General features: G+C 43.9%; 1 protein-coding gene across 1 annotated transcript in view; it reads left to right on the forward strand.

Annotated features, from left to right (window-relative positions):
- LOC109386388 (gamma-aminobutyric acid type B receptor subunit 2-like) overlaps positions 1-7307 on the forward strand; it is a 62152-nt gene extending 54845 nt beyond the window's left edge. The window contains exons 4-6 of the mRNA XM_019649473.1: positions 766-831; positions 6677-6877; positions 7263-7307. Of these exons, the coding sequence (XP_019505018.1) occupies positions 766-831; positions 6677-6877; positions 7263-7307 (312 nt within the window). The remainder of the gene's footprint in view (positions 1-765; positions 832-6676; positions 6878-7262) is intronic.
- Positions 7308-17755: the final 10448 nt, after the last annotated feature.

A 17755-nucleotide genomic window follows, 5' to 3' on the forward strand; every position in this document is an offset into this window, starting at 1 on the left:
GGCCAGGGTAAGGTTATAAAATACTAATACTAGCTAGCGTTTATTGGGCATTAACTATATGCCAGAAACTGTGTTAAGCACTTTATGAGGATTATCTCATTTAGTGCCCCCAGCAACCCTGTAAGGTAGGTATCACCATTATCCCCAGTTTGCAGATGAAGAAATTGAGGCCATGAGAGGAAAAAGGAGCTGCCTGAGGCATCCTTGTTGTTAAAGCTGAGATTTGAACAAAGCTCAGAACTCAAAGAGGCTCTGAAACTTAATTGGGAAGCTTCGTGGGCTCCCGGAAGGTAGAATCGTCTAGAATAAGGTGGAGTTGACTGGTCTCATTTCTGCAGACACCATCCTGGGAACCTAGGAAGCGCCCTTCTCTCCACTGGCCTCCGTTCCCCTATGTTAGAGTGGGGAAGAAGATTAGACCCTGTCTGTGCACCCTGCAGGATTTGCCTGCCCTTGTAGGAGAGCAAGGAAGAGGCCCCTTAGAGCTGTCGGCTTCAGCCTCCAGCCTGCGCAGACTGTCCCACAGCTGGCCCTTGAGACCAGGGAGGGTGACAGCACGAGCCAAGAGGAAGCTGACCCCAGAGAGGGCCAGAGAATCCAGGCTGGGCCGGGCTGGGTTAGGGGAGAGGTGTCGCCCTGCCCGCCCTGCTCAGGCACAGCTCTTGGCTGGGGAGCCTGGGGCTCTACCCGTGGCCTCAAGCCCCGAGCCCCCTGGGATGTGCCAATCACCTGCTCACCTTCATATCCATGTCCTTCTGTCCACAGGGCAATGACGTGAGGATCATCCTTGGCCAGTTTGACCAAAATATGGCAGCAAAAGTCTTCTGTTGTGTAAGTAAAGCTTTGATCCTGTCATTTATGTCTTTGGGGAAGTTCACGAAGCTTTTTCTCGGACTCATTCTCACTGGCTGGTCTGTGAGTGAGGTCCTAGGACTGGAGTTGGGCTTGTTGGAAGCACAAGTGTTACTCTCACTGCCCTTTCTTCTTTATAGGGAGCTAAAGCCCCACGGCTCAAAACCAGGCAGTCCTAGGAGGAACCAGGGACCTCAATTTACCAAACCCACGGTCTCACTGTTGCCTTAGCCCTGTCTCCTAATTCTAAGTCCCCTCGTCGTCTCAGCCATGCTTAAGGGAGGTCTGCTATGTGCGCAGCACAGAGGGTGATACCAGATACTAGGGCAAGACTGAGGTGACTCAGACCCCTCCCTGCCCCGTGAGCAGGGCTCCGAGTCTTACGTTTTGAACAACTGTCAGCTATTCGATATCTACCCCTGAATCCTTTGCAATTGTCTGGTGTGGATAGTTTACAAGGTACTTTCTTTTAATACCTTATCTCATTTAATCTTTTCAATAACTATGTGAAGCAACTCTCATTACCCCATTTTACAGATGAGGAAATGGACCACTCAGAGAGAGAAAGGGGCTTTCCAGAAGCCCTCAGGCAGTTCATGGCAGAGCCAAGGTTCCATTCCCATTCACTCGATTTGCAATCTAAGTCTCTTTTTTTCATACGATGTTCTAACCTACGTAAGTATAAGAGTTCTAACACAGGAACTAAGTCTCCACTTTGATGCTCTGGCTCTCCTCTTCTGCCCTGGGTCAGGAGAAGAGGTAACAGAATGAGAGCCTGGTTATGAGAGTCATTATCTACCCAATCAGCTCTTCCTCTTAAACTGAGGTTTTTGGGGTGTTGTCTCTAGTGATGGGCCTCAGGCCTCTGTTCTCTTTGAACTTTGGTCAGTAACTTGGATGAAATTATAAAAAGTAGGCTTATAGGAATATTAGGAATTATGATAGATGTTGGATGACGGAGTCAGGATGCAAAGAACCTTAACAGTCTGGAAAGTTTGACTAAATCCAGGAAGATTAAATCTCATAGTCCTAACAGACAGTTAGATTAGAACAAATCAAGCCACCTAGTTGAAGGTGGTAGAGGCATAGCTGTGTGTTGAGATCTTGGGGTCTTGGTTGGGGTCTTGGTTGAGTTCAAGGTTACCAAGTCACCAGTGTGAGCACCGCTGCCAGGGAGCTGAAGTGACCTCAGGCTGCATGTCCATACCCAGGGCAGGTAGCCCTTCTGCTGGAGAACCTCTGCCTGCGGTGTCCTGCCTGACTCCTGGTTCACCATTTTAGGAGAGATGCAGAAACTGAGTGAGGCGAGGGCAGTGACTGCAAGCCACGGTCGCACAGGGTATTTCGTCCTCAAGCCCCAGGAGCAGTGAGAACTGCCTGATCGAGCCTCAGTTTACCAGGGAGGACCGAGGAGCTATGAGGCTGACATTTCAGGAGACCCTGGGTGGAACTGAGAGGTCAGGAGTCTGCTTGAGCTTGAACCCTTCTCTACTCCTCAGTTACTGAATTTGGGCTTATTAACACTTTGAGTCTCAGTTTTCTCATCTGTAAAGTGGGGATAATAATAACACCCATCTCATAGGATTGTTGTGAAGATTACATGACCAAAAACACGTTGCCCAGCGCCTGATATATAGGGAGCCCTCAGTAAATGTCAGTGATCTTTGTTCATGGAAGGTCTCAGGTGTCTGAAGATGGAATGGACCACCACTGGCCTGACGAGTTTACTAACTGATGGACTTTACAAGGTTGTATTAAGCATCCTATGTATCAGTTAAGGGTAATAAGTGGTCTTTCTATATAAAAATCTATATAAAGGAACATGATAAAAATTGAAAAAATGGAGCAAATTTATTTAATATATTTTACTTTAAAACTCATAAGACCTTGCACATTACCATCTAAGGTCCAGAAATGGCCTAGATGTAAAAGGAAAATGCTGCTCCAACTTGGAGGACGTGCTCTCTTTTAGGGAAGAAGATGGGTCCCCCTCCCCCCAGCTGCCATATCCCCAAGGCCTTGCAAGCAGCTAACACATGGTGGGTAATAACTCCAGGATAAATGAATTCATAAAGATGATCCCTAACGAAGCCACCTCAGGCACTGGCCACCTCCTGTTTGCAAGAATGCAAGGAAGCCTTGTGTCCTGGTTTAAGCCAAGCCCAAGCTGAGGCGCGCCTGTGATTTTGCTCCACGCCATGCGTTGGGATTATTTTTGAGTGGCATTTCCAGCCATGGTTTCTACTTCAGAACAGATGGTGTAGCTGAGTTCCTCTTGACCCAAAGCCCGGCTGCCTGCCTTCCACAGGGCATGGGACACCATCATTACCTTCTCATCCCACTTTGCTTCTTCCTCTTATTGGATTTTCGTATTTTGAGATGGGGTTTCTCTTAGAGTCTCTGCTGGCTGCTTCATTCATGGAGGAGTTTCTCAGAGGTCTGAGCTGGGTGTTTATTCCATGCGCCAGACCGTCAGATGGATCTGCCCTCCAGGACGTTCAGTCTCATCTGGTTAGGTCTGGAAGGTCCTGAGGGGTCTCTTCAGGGTCATCTCGCTGGATCAAGACGCGGGCATGTGATGGAGGTGGGGCCCCTCAGAGCAGAGACCTCCGGAGAGAGCCTTTCTGCCTGTGCTAGTCAGAGCACAAACTTATTGGACACACCTGCGTCCCTGCCATCCAAATGCCGCAGTGCAAACTTTGCCGCATGTTGCTGCGTTTTTGAGATTGGAACTGCCACCCAGTGGGAGAGCAGGCTCCAGCAAATGCAAGGCCTATTTATAGTCCGGTGGCAAAATGTTCATTTTGGCTGCAGCACAATATGAGCATGGCTTGTTGCTTTTGTCTTCTCTACCTTCCTCGGTGGTCTAGTCTAAATTCTCCAGCACTCTGCCCTGGGTTCTGGTTTTAGCTCTGCCAGCTGTGTGGTCTCGGGCAGGTCACTTTACATCTCTGGCCCCTGGCTGCCTCATCTCTAAAACGGAATCAATGTTCCCTGCCCCACCTCTCTCGTGGGGCTGTTGAGAGGCTTACATAAGGCCACCAATGGAAGATCATCGTTCTGACTGTTAACTGCTTTGCTGATGTGAGAGTTTCTTACCGTATTCTTGCAAACTATCATATAAAAAGGCAATGCCCTCTTTGCATGGGGAAGTGAGGAGGCAACACGAAGCTTAAAAAGAGAAAATGGGATTTTAAAAAGATGTTCACATCGTGGCTCCCTGTCTGCAGCTAATAAGAACCAAAGCAGTTCATGGGACTGAAGAAGGTGCGTTTAGGACCACCCATCCCCATGCGGCAGGGTTCGTTTGGAGATCACATTCCTACAAGAGGCAGAGAAAATGACAACCAAGGTGACCAAGTACACTGGAAATGTGTTCATTCAGTCACTTCACAACCATTGATTGGGTTCCCTCTGTACACCTGGCACTGTGCTGAGTACTGAAGATCCTGGGAAGAGCAGACAGCCCCCTCCAGGAACCCCCAGTCTGGCAAAGGAGACAGCCAAGCATACCAGCAGCTACTTAGAGCTCACGTGTCCAACAACCTCAGTTCTTTTGAATGTGGGAGTACCAGAATGGAAGCCCAGAAGCTTCTCTGCAGTTGCTTTAGAAAGTGAATGATATATGTAAGCCCAGCCTACCTCCCTTGCAGGAGAACCTTTTAGACCCTCACTCAAAACCTATTTGCTTTTGCTCTACACATATGTTTAACAACCCGGGCACCCTGTTTTCCAGGCCCATAGAAGCCTAAAAGCAGCAAGTTCAGAATGAGGAGAGGGACTTGATGACTCTGAAAAGTGACTGCCTAGACTTGACAGCTGGAAAGGAGACAAAACCATAAAAAGTGGATCTAAAACTCAAAGTATAGCAGTCTCGGTCCATTTGGTGGGCCAGTCGTGTCTATGCCCAACAGCGTCACTGTGCATGGCCCATAATAGTGACTGATGTTCAGAGTGAAACCTAGAGTTACCCTAAGGAGAAGGGAACAAGAAGCAGCAGCTGAAGTGTCCCTGAGTGTAATGTTGGACAGGCGTGGTACCCGTACTATTTCGTTTAATTCTTACACCAACCCAGTGACATGGGCTTTGCTTTCCACGGTCTCTAGATGAGACATGTGAGGCCCAAGGTGTTGTGTGCTCCTTACCCAGCTGGTGTGCAGCAGACAATGTAGTGCTGCTTGACTGTAATCTTTTTTTTACCCCCCAGAAGATCAGGAGACAAGTTTTTACCTTCATCAAAATTGACTAATGTTCTAAACAAAATGTGTCTTCACTCAGATGGACTGAGCTTCTGTTTTCTGGAAAATTCATGCATGAGGAACAACTCCTAGTGGGACAGTAGCAGGTCAAAGAGCTGTCACAGCCGATCCTCATGAGGCTTCTGACCTTCTGCTCGGTGCTGCCTCTAAATTATCACACGGTCTCTGTCCTCAGAGACCTTCCGCCTTCGTGTCTGATTAGAAGACCTCCGCAGGTCTTCACTCTGTATCTGTTGACCTTTGAAAGCATACCTTCCTAATAAATGGGGCCATCTTCTTGCCTCAACCTTTTAAGATTGAAAAGCCTTCCAAAAAGTTTTGTTTTCTTTTGCTAAGAATAGAGGGGAATTTCAAAAGAAGGACTTTGAATCCACTACTTAGAAACTTCATTCTGGACCCGAGTTCGATGGAACATGACATCCCTACAACGTGAGATTTTTCTGGGTGCATCTAAGCTATCAAAAAGCATGCTCTTCCTGATCTAGAACCATCACAATTAGAACTAAAGCCAAACAGAGGTGCAGTAGAACAGCCTGATGATATTTTGTTTAAATGGGAGACAGACAGTGTGGATTTGTAGCATGGGAGTCAGCAGACCTAGGTTCCAGCCTGACTTTTCTCCCTGGCTATGTAACCTTGGAACAGTGACTTTCCCTTGCTGATGTTCAGTTTTCTCATCTCTAAAACGAGGATAATAAACTCTGCCCTGGCCATCTCAAAGGATGAACACGAATGACAATTGAATAAGATGCATGTAAAACATACAAATGTAAGGGACTTTTTTTTAGGATGTGGATTTATGTACACCATCTCTTGGTAAAGATTCAGAGAGATTGCTCAGTTTGCCAAGTGATATCTTATATAAATTGCATACTTAGATTAAATTTTCTTGGCCCCTTGCAGAATTGCGCCCCCTGGCTTGTGTTTTACAATTATGATCTCAGCTTTTAGTAAATACAAATTCACTACATATACAATATATATAGTAAATACAAAAATAGCCTTATGAAATCTGTTGTAGGAATGCTGTTGATACCATGTTGGCTAATTTGACAGTGTCCTTGGGTGGGGAGTGGGGGGAAGCTAAGCCTAGAAAACATTTTGTTTCCCTGAAGAACTGGTCTATTTTCTTCTTGTTGATAATGAAAGCTATGCAAATAATCTTGTTGCCCTTTTCTCTTGGGCTGCTAGGAAGTTCATGATGAAATATACAGCTTATTATGTATAGTGTTGGACACTTCGGTCAACTTCTCTATGTTTTGTTCTCTTTACCTCTGGTAAACATATTATACTTTATATTTACCCAGGCCCTTATGTTTTAATGTTTACTATTTTGTTATAAAAGTTTCCCATAAACTACCTTGGATCCCTTAATTAATAGAAAAATTAATAATAAAGTCTCCGGTAAGAGGAAGCCTGAGTCCCTCCCCACAACCCCTGCCTTCCCCCCACCCCGCGTCCCCTGACACACACACACACACACACACACACTTCTCTCACAGGGCACAAAACCTTGAACAAATGTTTGACGCTTGGTGCCTTCATGGTCAACCCATTTGTTGCAGGCATTTGAGGAGAACATGTACGGTAGCAAATACCAGTGGATCATCCCAGGCTGGTATGAGCCTTCCTGGTGGGAGCAGGTGCATACAGAAGCCAACTCATCCCGTTGTCTCCGGAGGAGCCTGCTTGCTGCCATGGAGGGCTACATCGGTGTGGACTTTGAGCCCCTGAGCTCCAAGCAGATCAAGACCATCTCAGGAAAGGTCAGTACCTTGGTCGGCCTATCTCAGCCTCCAGACCCTTCTTCTTTGATCATCCTGTCTGATTATGTTGGCAAAAAGTGCCCAGGTATTGTTCTAGCTTTTGCTGTGTGTTTTTGAGCAAATCACTTGACCTCTCTGAGCTTAACTTATCTATTAAATTGAAGTAGCCAGCCCTCCACCGCATGCCCCTCTAGGAAATTGTGGGAATCAAGTAAGGTAAGGGTGTTCTGTAAGCTCATAACACCGTGTACATGTAAGGGGTAGAGTTGTGACTTTTACATACCATCCATAAGCATTGCTTGTCAGACTCTACTATGGTTTCATCCTGTGCCCCTCAGACCTGGAGTGTCATTTCTCAGTCTCACTGATGCTCCTGTCAACCCAGAGAAGAACGACCCCTCAAGCAGACTTGGGGAAACATGTGCTGTAGCCCAGCCAGACTAGTTTGAACCCCAGTTTTGCCACCGTGTGACCTGGAGCTTTAGTTCTCTGAGCCATTTTTTCCTCTTCTGTATAATAGAGGTAAAAATACCCTCCTCTGGGGTTAAAAGGACGACTGATAGCAGATTGTGCACTATGGCTAACATGGCACCTGGTACCTCAGTACTATCACAACTGGGAGGAGGGCCTGGGCAGGGTGCTTAAGTCCTTGGGGCCACCACATGTTCCAGTAGGGGTTACTAACCCCTACCCTGCTTATCCAGCAGGGCTGTGAGAGATCCAGGCAGCGTGGCATATTTCAAAAGTACGTACACCATTCTCTGTCAATATATTAGCAAGAATCAGTTGATGACAGCCCTGGTGAAGATGGTATATCCATTTTTCAATTTTAACTACCAGCCAAAATGCGGTACAGCAATGCACATAATTCTATTCTGTCTTCTCAGAGCTTAGATTATTAAATTCTCCACTCAACTCCAGCATTCTTACAGACCCAATTGCATTTAAAGAATAAACTTTATGTAAAGTAAAATGTATATGTATTATTTTTATCCATTATTTAATCTCAATTGGAGCCAACTCAACAAGAATGATGTATTGATTTGTCAAAAAATGGCAAATCATTAGGATACATTTTGTAAACAACTCTTTAGATCATGCTGGCATCTGAGGGATCCTAGAAAAACACTCTGGTTAGAAAAGGTTGAAAGAAATATTTTTATACCAAAATCAATAAGTATATAAAAAGGTTTTGAGATGCTGAAAAATAAGTAGAAACAACTCATTATATTTCAGTAAGTGTTATTATTAAAAGTGTCAAAGTGTGCAGTTTGTTAGAAGATCCTTCGTGCAGGGATACCCTATACTTTAAAAATAGTATAAAATTTTAGAAAAACACAAAAACTAAGGGAAAAAATTTCATGCAAGCAGACAGTATAAAAATTAAACAGAGAGAGTTACAGAAGACCAACAGAATAAATGATTACATAAGAGACCTGTGAAGCTAGGTGGGGTGAGGGCAACGAGACGTAATGAGAAGGACCTCCAATGTCATTCTGAGGAGCGTGGATGTGACCTAGGGTAGGCAATGTGAGTCGTGCACAGGAATGCTTTTTGGGAAGATCATTTTTTGCAGTGTTTTTTGGAGACAATGTTTTCACTTTGTAACTACATCATCTCCTAGGTCACTGACTTTCCTTTTACATTTTTTATTTTTTATTTGGAGCTAGTGAGGAGACTGATCTAACTCCTATATTGTTGTACCTGTGAATGGGACCCCTTGTGCTGTTCCTGGAGCTGTACCCCACAGTGTGGGTGACCTCCTCCTGGGCCTCCCAAAATGGAGCAGCGCCATCGGAGCAGAGGCAGGCTCCAGGCTCGAGGCAGCTTCCAAAATTTCAGCAGACCAGGCCCTGCCCCCACAGTCTTTGAGCTAAGAGGCAGCACCTCTTACGTTACCGTGAGATTGTAAGACGATGGAAGTTACACGGGGACATCTGCAGCCTTTTAACCTCTTGCAGTCGGAGGGCCTCAGGTCTTTCCTAGAGAACATTTAGACCAGGCTCCTCTCAGGCTCTCAGATCCTACCAGCAGCAGAGGACTCACTATTTCTCCCTTACTTTCCCCCACTGATCCCTCTGGGCCCAGACAGGTCCTGTGGGTAGTGACCTTGTCCAAACTAAACAACCCATCTCTCCAGTTGTAACTCACAGGCTCATGGCTGGGGCTAAGGGCAAAATCTAAATGGATGCCAAAAACCTCAGTAATCAAGATAAAAGGATATTTTAATATTCAAAATTAATGCAAAAAAATCCATCATGATCAAAATATCAAAATTTTCAATAAAGACAAGGTCCTCAGAACTGGGATTAGGGTGAACTAAGTAATGTGAGTCACACAATTACAGGATTAGATCTTGTCTTTATTGAAAATTTTGATATTTTGTTAAGCATGGATTTTTTTCACATTAGTTTTGATTTATTAAAATACTATTAATATGGGTTGCTGAAGGTTGTGGCTCCTTCTTAAATTCTGTACTGGAAGAGAACACCTCACTCGCCTCCCCCTTGTCCTGACCCAACACAGGTTGGAACTGTCAAGCCCCTTCCCATGCTCAGCCTGTCCTCCACACCTGACTTTGTTGAACACTCTCTCCCTGTGGTGTGGCACCCAGAGTTAATAAAACATTCGTATTTGTGGTCTGACCACAAGCCAACTTCCCCAGTCAACCTTCAAAAGCCTATGGCCAAAGGAAGTTCTAGAGAGTTGAGAAATGTTTCTTGAATTTGAATTTGCGTTTTACATGACTGCTGGAGACAGTGGCACAGGCTGCTGGGTTGATGCCTGTAATTTGGGGCCCCTCAGTGTCCATGAAGGCAAGCAAACACTCGTAGATCCATCCCAAGTCAACGGGCTCTTACCATCCTCACGATTTACAGGTAGGGCAGCTAAAGGGCAGAAAGGACACCCCCAAGGTCCCTGTAGTGGGTTGAATAGTGACCCCTAAAAAGATATGTTCACATCCTAACTCTCAGAACCTGTGAATATGACCTTATTTGGAGAAAGGATCTTCATGGATGTAATTAAGTATCTTAAGATGAGATTATCTTTGATGACCTGGGTAGGTCCTAAGTCCAGTGACAAGTGTCCTTATAAGAGAAAGGCAGAGGGAGACTTGCCGCATTGAGAAGGTCACGTGAAGACGAAGGCAGAGATTGAAGTGATGCGTCTACAAGACAAGGAATGCCAAGGATAGCTGGCAGCCACCAGACACCTTAGTTTTGGACTTCTGGTCTCCAGAACTTTGAGAGAATACATTTCTGTTGTTTTAGGCCAGCCAGTTTGTGGATATTAGTTCTGGCAGCTCCAAGAAACCGATAGTCACCCGGAAGTTCAGGAAGAGATCTGGGCTTGAAGCCATGACTGCCAATTCCCCACTCAGTGTCCCTTCCCCTCTACCATGCAGTCCCTCGAGACTTGAGACAAGCTTAGGGACAGAATGCATCCAAATTAGCCCTTTTGCGACATCTCAGCAGTGCCCCTGTTAGTAAGTGGCCTAACAGGAGCACACGGGCCTGGTAATCAGGAGATCCGCACAAACTTTTTCATTCCCACCAATTAATCTGCCACTTACTATTCACTCTTCCTCCCTGGGCCTCAGTTTCCTCAACTGGAAATGAGAGATTTGGACCATATAACTCCTAGGGTCCTTTCACAGCTAAGTTCTCAGACTCTGTGTAATTGTGGTACTGGATTATTACTGCAAGCTATATGACATAATTATAAGATTAAACTCTGGATTCCCCAGGATAAAGGTGACTCCTGAGAGAGAAAGTTGCAGGTGGAACAGTCTTCCTCTTGGAATGCATTTTCCAAGGTTCCCTCTTCTATATGCCTGTCTCGAGCGTCAAGCCGTCCCCAGCTTGCTCATTGGCACCCAGGAGATTTCTGGTAGGAGGAATAACAAGGTCATGGTCTTCCTCCAGATCACATTCATCAGTCTCTTCCCAGTGACATTTCTGATGACGGAACAAGCACAGACCTTTGGGCTTCCCCAAGCACGTTCGGAGCTCAGGATTCTGGAACTTAGGAAGACAGACAGCCTCTGGGCACAGCTTTGGCTCTAATGTCTGGCTTTTTCTCCTCATTGAGGTTCCCCATCACCACTCTACTCCCCCACAGAGACTCTGTGACATTGGTGATTTCCGGTGTCAACTTTCACTCTTCAAAGTCCCTGTTCAGTTTATTTCCATGGTGAGCATTTGCATTTCTGACCAGGTTTCTTTGGTGAATATATGTTCAAATTAGTGTTGGCTACATACTTAGGGGTAGAATTTCTGAGTCATAAAGTATGCTTATGTTCAGCTTTAGTAGACTCTGCCAAACCGATTTCTAAAGTGGTTGCACCAATTTACACACCCACCAGCAGTGATTGAGAGTTCTATTTGGTTCACGTGCTCACCAATGTTTGGTATTGCCAGCTTTTTTATTTTAGCTAATCTAATGGGTGTGTAGTGGTGTCTCGTTTTAGTTTTAATTTACATTTCCCTGATGACTAATGAAGTTGGACATCTTTTCGTATCTTCATTGGCCATTTTGATATCCTCTCTTGTCAACTGCCTATTCAGGTCTTTTGCCCATTTTTCCACTCACGTTCTCTGCCTGTTTGTTATTGATTTGTAAAAACTTTTTTATATTCTGGGCATTAATTCTTGGATGGTTATATGTATTACTTATATCTTCTCACATCCTGTAACTTATCTTTACACTCTTAATAATGTATTTTGATGAACAGAAATTCTTAATTTTAATATTGTACAGTTTATTAGTCTCCCTTATAATTAGTATATTTGTGTCCTGTTTAAGCATCTTTGCCCACCCAAGCTCATGAAAATATTTTGCTTTTTTGTCTTTTAGAAGTTGTGCTTTACCTTTCACATTTAAATATAGAGTCCACATGGAATTGATTTCATGTATGGTCTGAGGTAAGATTAAGATTAATTTTTTCAATATGGATAATAACCAATTGATTTGGGACCACTTATTGAAAAGTCCATTATCCTCCCCATCCCCTATGCTACAGTGTCACCTTTGTCATAAATTCAATGGCTATATATAATGGGGATCTGCTTCTAGACTTTCTATTCTCTTCCATTGGTCTATTTGCCTACCCTTTAATCAATTACACATTGTCTTAATAATTGAAGCTTTATAATAAGACCTGATAACTTGTAGTGTAAGCCTTTCATCTTTGTTCCTCTTCTTTAATATTTTTTCCATGTTCTTACCCCTGTTGTCATTTTCAGTTTAGATCTGCTCACATATTAACATTTTCCATTGCTTTTCATTTTTCCGTGCATTTCTGTTCTGTTTATGATCATTTTCCTCCTGCCTGAATAACTCCTCTTAGTCTTGCTTTTACTATGGGTTTGCTGGAGACAAATTCCCTCCATTTCTGGTTGTCTGAAAATGTCTCGCTTTCACCTTTAATTTTGAGAGATACATTAACTAGGTGTAAAATTCTAGGTGACCTATTATTTTCTTTCAGTACTTTAGGATGTCCTTTTGTTGTCTTTTGGCTTCCATTGTTTCTATTAAGTCAGCTGTCAGACTTATCCTTGTTCTTTTGAGGATGATGCATCCTTTTTCCACCTCTAACTCCGTTGAAGACTTTGTCTTTGCTTTGGCCTTCAGCAGTTTTACAATGCTGTGCTGAAGTGAGTTCTTCTTCGGGTTTATCTTGATTAGAGTTCGCAGAGCTTTATAGAACTTCATGAGTCTATGGATTGAGATGCATTTGGGGAAAATTCTATTATAATATCCCTTGCAATATTGCTTTTGCCTATTCTCTCTTTCCACACATTCCAGGACACCAGTGATACATATGCTATACATTTTCAACACATTCCATATATCTCTTATGTTAATTTTTTATTTTCTATTCATTTTTCCTCTCTGTGCTTCAGTCTGAATATTTACTACTAAGCTTTCTTCCAGTTTAATAGCCTACTTTCTACTGTGTCTAATAAGCTGCTTCACCCATCTATTGAGTTCTTAATTTCAGTTATTGTATTTTTGATTTTTAGAATTTCCATTTTATTCTTTTTTCTTTTTCTTTCATAGGTTCCAGTTCTCTGGTGATATGCTGTATCTTTTAATTTATGTTTTTGAACTTATAAACCTTGCTATTTTAAAGTCCATGTATAATAACTTCAAGATTTGGATCATCTGTGAGTCTGTTTCTATTGCTTTTTTTGCTTATTTACCATCCTTCCTCTTTCCCTCCCTTCATCCCTCCTTCCCTCCCTCCCCCCCTTCCTTCCTTTCTTCCTCCCTTGTCTTTTTTTTAAATTATATGGTCCTGTATCCTTGTATATCTGGTAAATTTGATTAATTGACTTGGATATGAAAAGCTGTAGAGGCTACAGGTGGTGTTATCTTTCTCCTGAGAAGATTTATTTCTCATCAAGCAGGCAGCTAGAATAGGGGCAGATTACCTTAATACAATCAACAATTAAGATGATTCCAGGCTTGATTTTAGTTTTTGTAAGGTCTGGTCTATTTTGGTTTGTCCTTATTCCTGGTCTCAACTGAAATCCTAGGGTGTTTACTGGTCCTGGATTCCAACTTTTGTCTTCCTGATATTATGAGACTCCAAACACTTCTGTTTAATTTTAGCCCCCCAGCAACCACTTTTTCTTGGCTTCTCACCCTCTTGCTTTATGCAGCTTAGTTATCACCAAATATGTCAAGTGCAATGCCAGTCTGAATACTGGGTTCACATTTTTGTGGTTCCTTTTCCTCTGAGACCTTGACCTACAAGCCTTGCTGCCCGTATAGCCTTGAACTACAGTTTTTGTCTTCCTCTCCCTGCGGAACTGCTGAAAACTTATCCAGTGCTTTCTGTTCCTGCAACTAGCCTTACAAATCAGCAAATTCCTCAAGGGGAAGCAGCAAAGAATGTTGGACTCTTCTCAAAGCGTTTCTCTTCTCTCCAGAATCTTGGCTCCTCGAGTCCTGGATGTCCTGGTTGCTTCCTGGTGCCTTTGAATAACTCTTTTTATATTTTATTCTGCTTTTCTGAATGTTTTTCTTGAGAGTTTTGATCCAATACAAGCTATTTTGTCATAGTCATCATGGAAGTCTACACTGAGATTATTTTGCTTAAAAGGGGGAGAACAGTCCATTGGGGATGGGGTAAGCATGTCACTGTCTGCAGCTCTTTGAGGCGCTGTTGTGCACGAGAGGGAACAGACATGTTTACTGTGGCTCCATAGGGAGATGTAGCATGCTGAATATGTTACAGGGAGAGAGATGGAAACTCTGCATCCGGAAGAATAGCCTCATAGACATCAGGCATTCCTTCAGTGGAAGGCTCTGCCTGAAGAGGGAGTGAGCTTCCCAACACGAGAGGAGCTCAGAAGGAGCTCAACAGACACCTGGAAGGTGCTATTTAAAAGATCCAATCAGAGTGTAGGAGGGGCTTAATCAGTGGTGACTGATTTATGTATTCTGGAAATCTTAGAAGATTTTTTTTAAATACGGATGTCTGAGTTAGCTCACAGACATACTGAAACTAACTATGGGGCCCTGGTATCTGCATTTTTATCTAGCTCCCAGGTGATGTACAAACTGGAGCATAGGAACCAGTAGGCGAAATATCCTCTGGTGTACCTTCCAAATGAGACCCTGTGATTCCAACATTTCACGAGGACTTCTAGGGGAAACTCTGCCAGTTTTCCTGCTGCAGGGGGTGGCAGGTGGAGATGTGGAAGGGGGCGTGTCCTTCTCCTTCTCCTCTCTTCAGTCCATGAGGCCTCTCTCTCTCAGAAAACAGGACTCTGCTTGCTTCTGTTGGGATGACAGACCTATAAGGTTTAGTCACATTGTGGGTTTGTAAGCCTGTGTGGGCTAGCCTGGGAACTTAACCACTATTTATAACATAGTTTCTGTGGGAAAATATGTTCCAAATTCCAACAACTGCCTTTCAAAAATCTGCTGGAGTACAACCTGTCAGTAATTGGGATGAACTATATAAAGTTATTTTCTCAGAAACTTTCAGGATCTCATAAGCCTGACCTCAGATAATGAGTAATTATCAGCTTTCACAGTGTCAGCTTTACAAAGGAAGAAAGAAGTTCTTCTGCCCCAAATAATTGGAGTCCTGCTTTAAGAGCAACGATTACTTTTTCTCAGACAATTATGTCTTCCTGCTGTCATTGTTTTGCCCAAGGGAGATTGGTGCTGGCTTCACCTGGGAAGTGATGAACGGCCTGGGATATAAGGTGGTAGCAAAAACTTCAACTCAGTTCTTGCAAGGACAGTGAGAATGAGGTCACCTTTCAAGGCATAGCTACACCTGGGTCCCATTCCACGGACTCTGCCCACAGAAATGAGGTAAATAGTCATATTTCCCGTGTTCTCCACCCCACTCCAGCCCCTTGTCCTAAAACGAAAAACAGTTTTTGAGATAGAAAAGATACGGATTTACAAGTACCCATGTAAAAAAGATATGTAGGTGCTTGTGTTGGCCCCAAGGTCAAATTGAATAAACAATATGACCTTGTTCCCCCCTAGAATTCCCATAAAAAAATAACCCCAATAAACCATTTTCAAGGTAGTTTGAAAATGGCACTCATTTACCTTCTGGTGAGACCACACTCAGGTCTGGACTCTGACTTTAACAGTGTCGCAGAAACCTTGAAGCATGCCCCAGTGGCATGCTCTGGGTGGGGAAGAGGTCTAGAAATGTCATCTGAGTGTAATCCTTGGGTTGAACACACAGGACTTAAAGGCAGATGCCAGCAGCCATCAGATGTCTCTGGTGCGCATCAGAAAAAGCTCACAGGAGCAAAATCCAGGAAGAGACAAGTCAAAGGGGCCTCATTCCTTTTATGCCTAAAGCAATTAATTAAAGAAATACACATTTAAATGATTTGTTATCCTCTGAAAATAGCCAATAGCTTAATTAACCAGAAATAGACCCACATTGCATTTAAAAATCAAAGAAAAATATAGCCAAAGAGTAAAAGATGGAAAAATAACAAAGGATGCCTTAAAACAAAACATTAAAAGGTGTGACTACCACCATAGCAATATGATCTAAAAAGGAAACACACCTAAGAAGTAAAAATTGCCCATCTGTATTTGAAAGGAACTCACTCTAATCACTAATCAGAGGAATGAAAATTAAAATTAAAAGGAGACATACTTTTTTCTTAATCTAACAAACTGACAATGACTTTTAAAATTCAAATGCCTGTTGTCGTCAAAGATGCAGGGAAAAGGGTACTTTTATACACGGTAGGATTTTAACTTTTCATATTTAGGGAGAATAATTTAGCCCTGTATATGTGTAAATAGTGTTTTAAGTTTTTTATACCCTTTGCCTCAGCAATTATACTTCTGGGAATTTATTCTGGGAAAAAAAAATGTATCAGTGTGTGTTGAGAAAATTTAGATACAAGGATGCTTTTGCCTAAATGTTCAGTAATTGGAAATTGTTAAGGACGTAATAGTAGGCTGTCCGCGCCCTGGAGGACTGCTGACCCCGGTCAGCGTGAGCCTCGGCACCATCTCAGGGTCTTCAGGGCTTCCTGGGCAAGCGGCTGTGCTGGGTGCCAGGCTGAACAATCCTTGGTCACATCATGGACCTTTACTCTTAACAGCAGTGGCTGGTCTTTGTGGTCACCTACCATGTGCTGGACATTGGATTGGGTATTTTGCACACTTCATTGTATTGCAACCTCATGGCCACCCACCAAGGAAGGACTCGGAGAGCCAGGGGACATAGGACCCAAGCCCAGGTCACAGTTAGCAACCTACAGAGCTGGGGCTGGAAGGCAGGATGGCCTGCTTCCTTATCATTGTGCCAGGCTCTTGCCTCTGTTCCTGAAAGGGAACTTCTAGATCACTTGGTCCAATTCCTCATTTTTTGGATGGAGAAACTGAGGCATAGAAAGGGTCTCTGTGGGTATTGTTTTGGGTTCTGGTGATACCTTAATAGTCAAGACAGACCGCATCCCTGACCCTATGGAGCTTAATTCTAGTCGTGGGAGAGAGAGTTGGAACAACAGACAATAAGCAAGTAAACATATAAGTAGGGAAATAGCAGGACATGGAAAGTACAATAAAGAAGATAAAACCAGTGGCTAGAGAACACTGGGGGTGAGGGGATTTTAGAACTGATGGGTCAGGGAAGCTGTCACTGAGAAATGACTAGGATTGACATTTGAATGCCGAGAATATCATGCAAAGATCTGGGGGGAAAGCTTTCTGGCAGAGGAAGGAGCTAGTGCAGAAGCCCTGAGGTGCGAACAAACTTGACGTGATCGAAGGACCCGAAAGGTTTAAGGAAAAGAGAGAGCCTCTTAATGGACCGTTTCATGCTCCCCCAGGAGGTGCAAAATGGTGAAGGATGATTGCAGAAAACCAGCCCACGGGGATGTTCGGCGGGTGAGGGTGTGATGAATAGTGAGAAGGGGCTGAGCTGGGCTGGAGATCGCTGTCTCCTTGAAGAACCCTTGGTTTGAAGAGAGTTTCTGCTGTGTATTTTGATTGATGAACAGAATGTGATGGCTGGACAGGATGCATTTCTGAGGAAGACTGCAAACAGGGATAAAACCTGAGTCATCCAACAGGAGCCGAAACAGAAAAGGAGCTGGAGCTGTTGCTGGGACGGCAGCATTCACATTTGGTCAGGCAGAATTCCCCTCCTGGGTCCCCAGGCACCTGTGTGAGTGACCCCACTCTGCTAACCGCCTTGAGTCAAGGGCAAGAGAGTCAGGCTCCAGCCACAGGACTCCCAGCCTTCAATGGCTCAGCACCACCACCCTCCTATACACTAGACTTGGCCCCAGACAACTTGGGTGGTTTTCAGAAAGCAATGATGCCCTCAAAAGTCAAAACTAACAAAAGTGGCAGAGATGGAAGGGGACC

Source organism: Hipposideros armiger, unplaced genomic scaffold (genome assembly GCF_001890085.2).
Source record: "Hipposideros armiger isolate ML-2016 unplaced genomic scaffold, ASM189008v1 scaffold_133, whole genome shotgun sequence".
NCBI classification, from domain to species: Eukaryota; Metazoa; Chordata; class Mammalia; order Chiroptera; family Hipposideridae; genus Hipposideros; species Hipposideros armiger.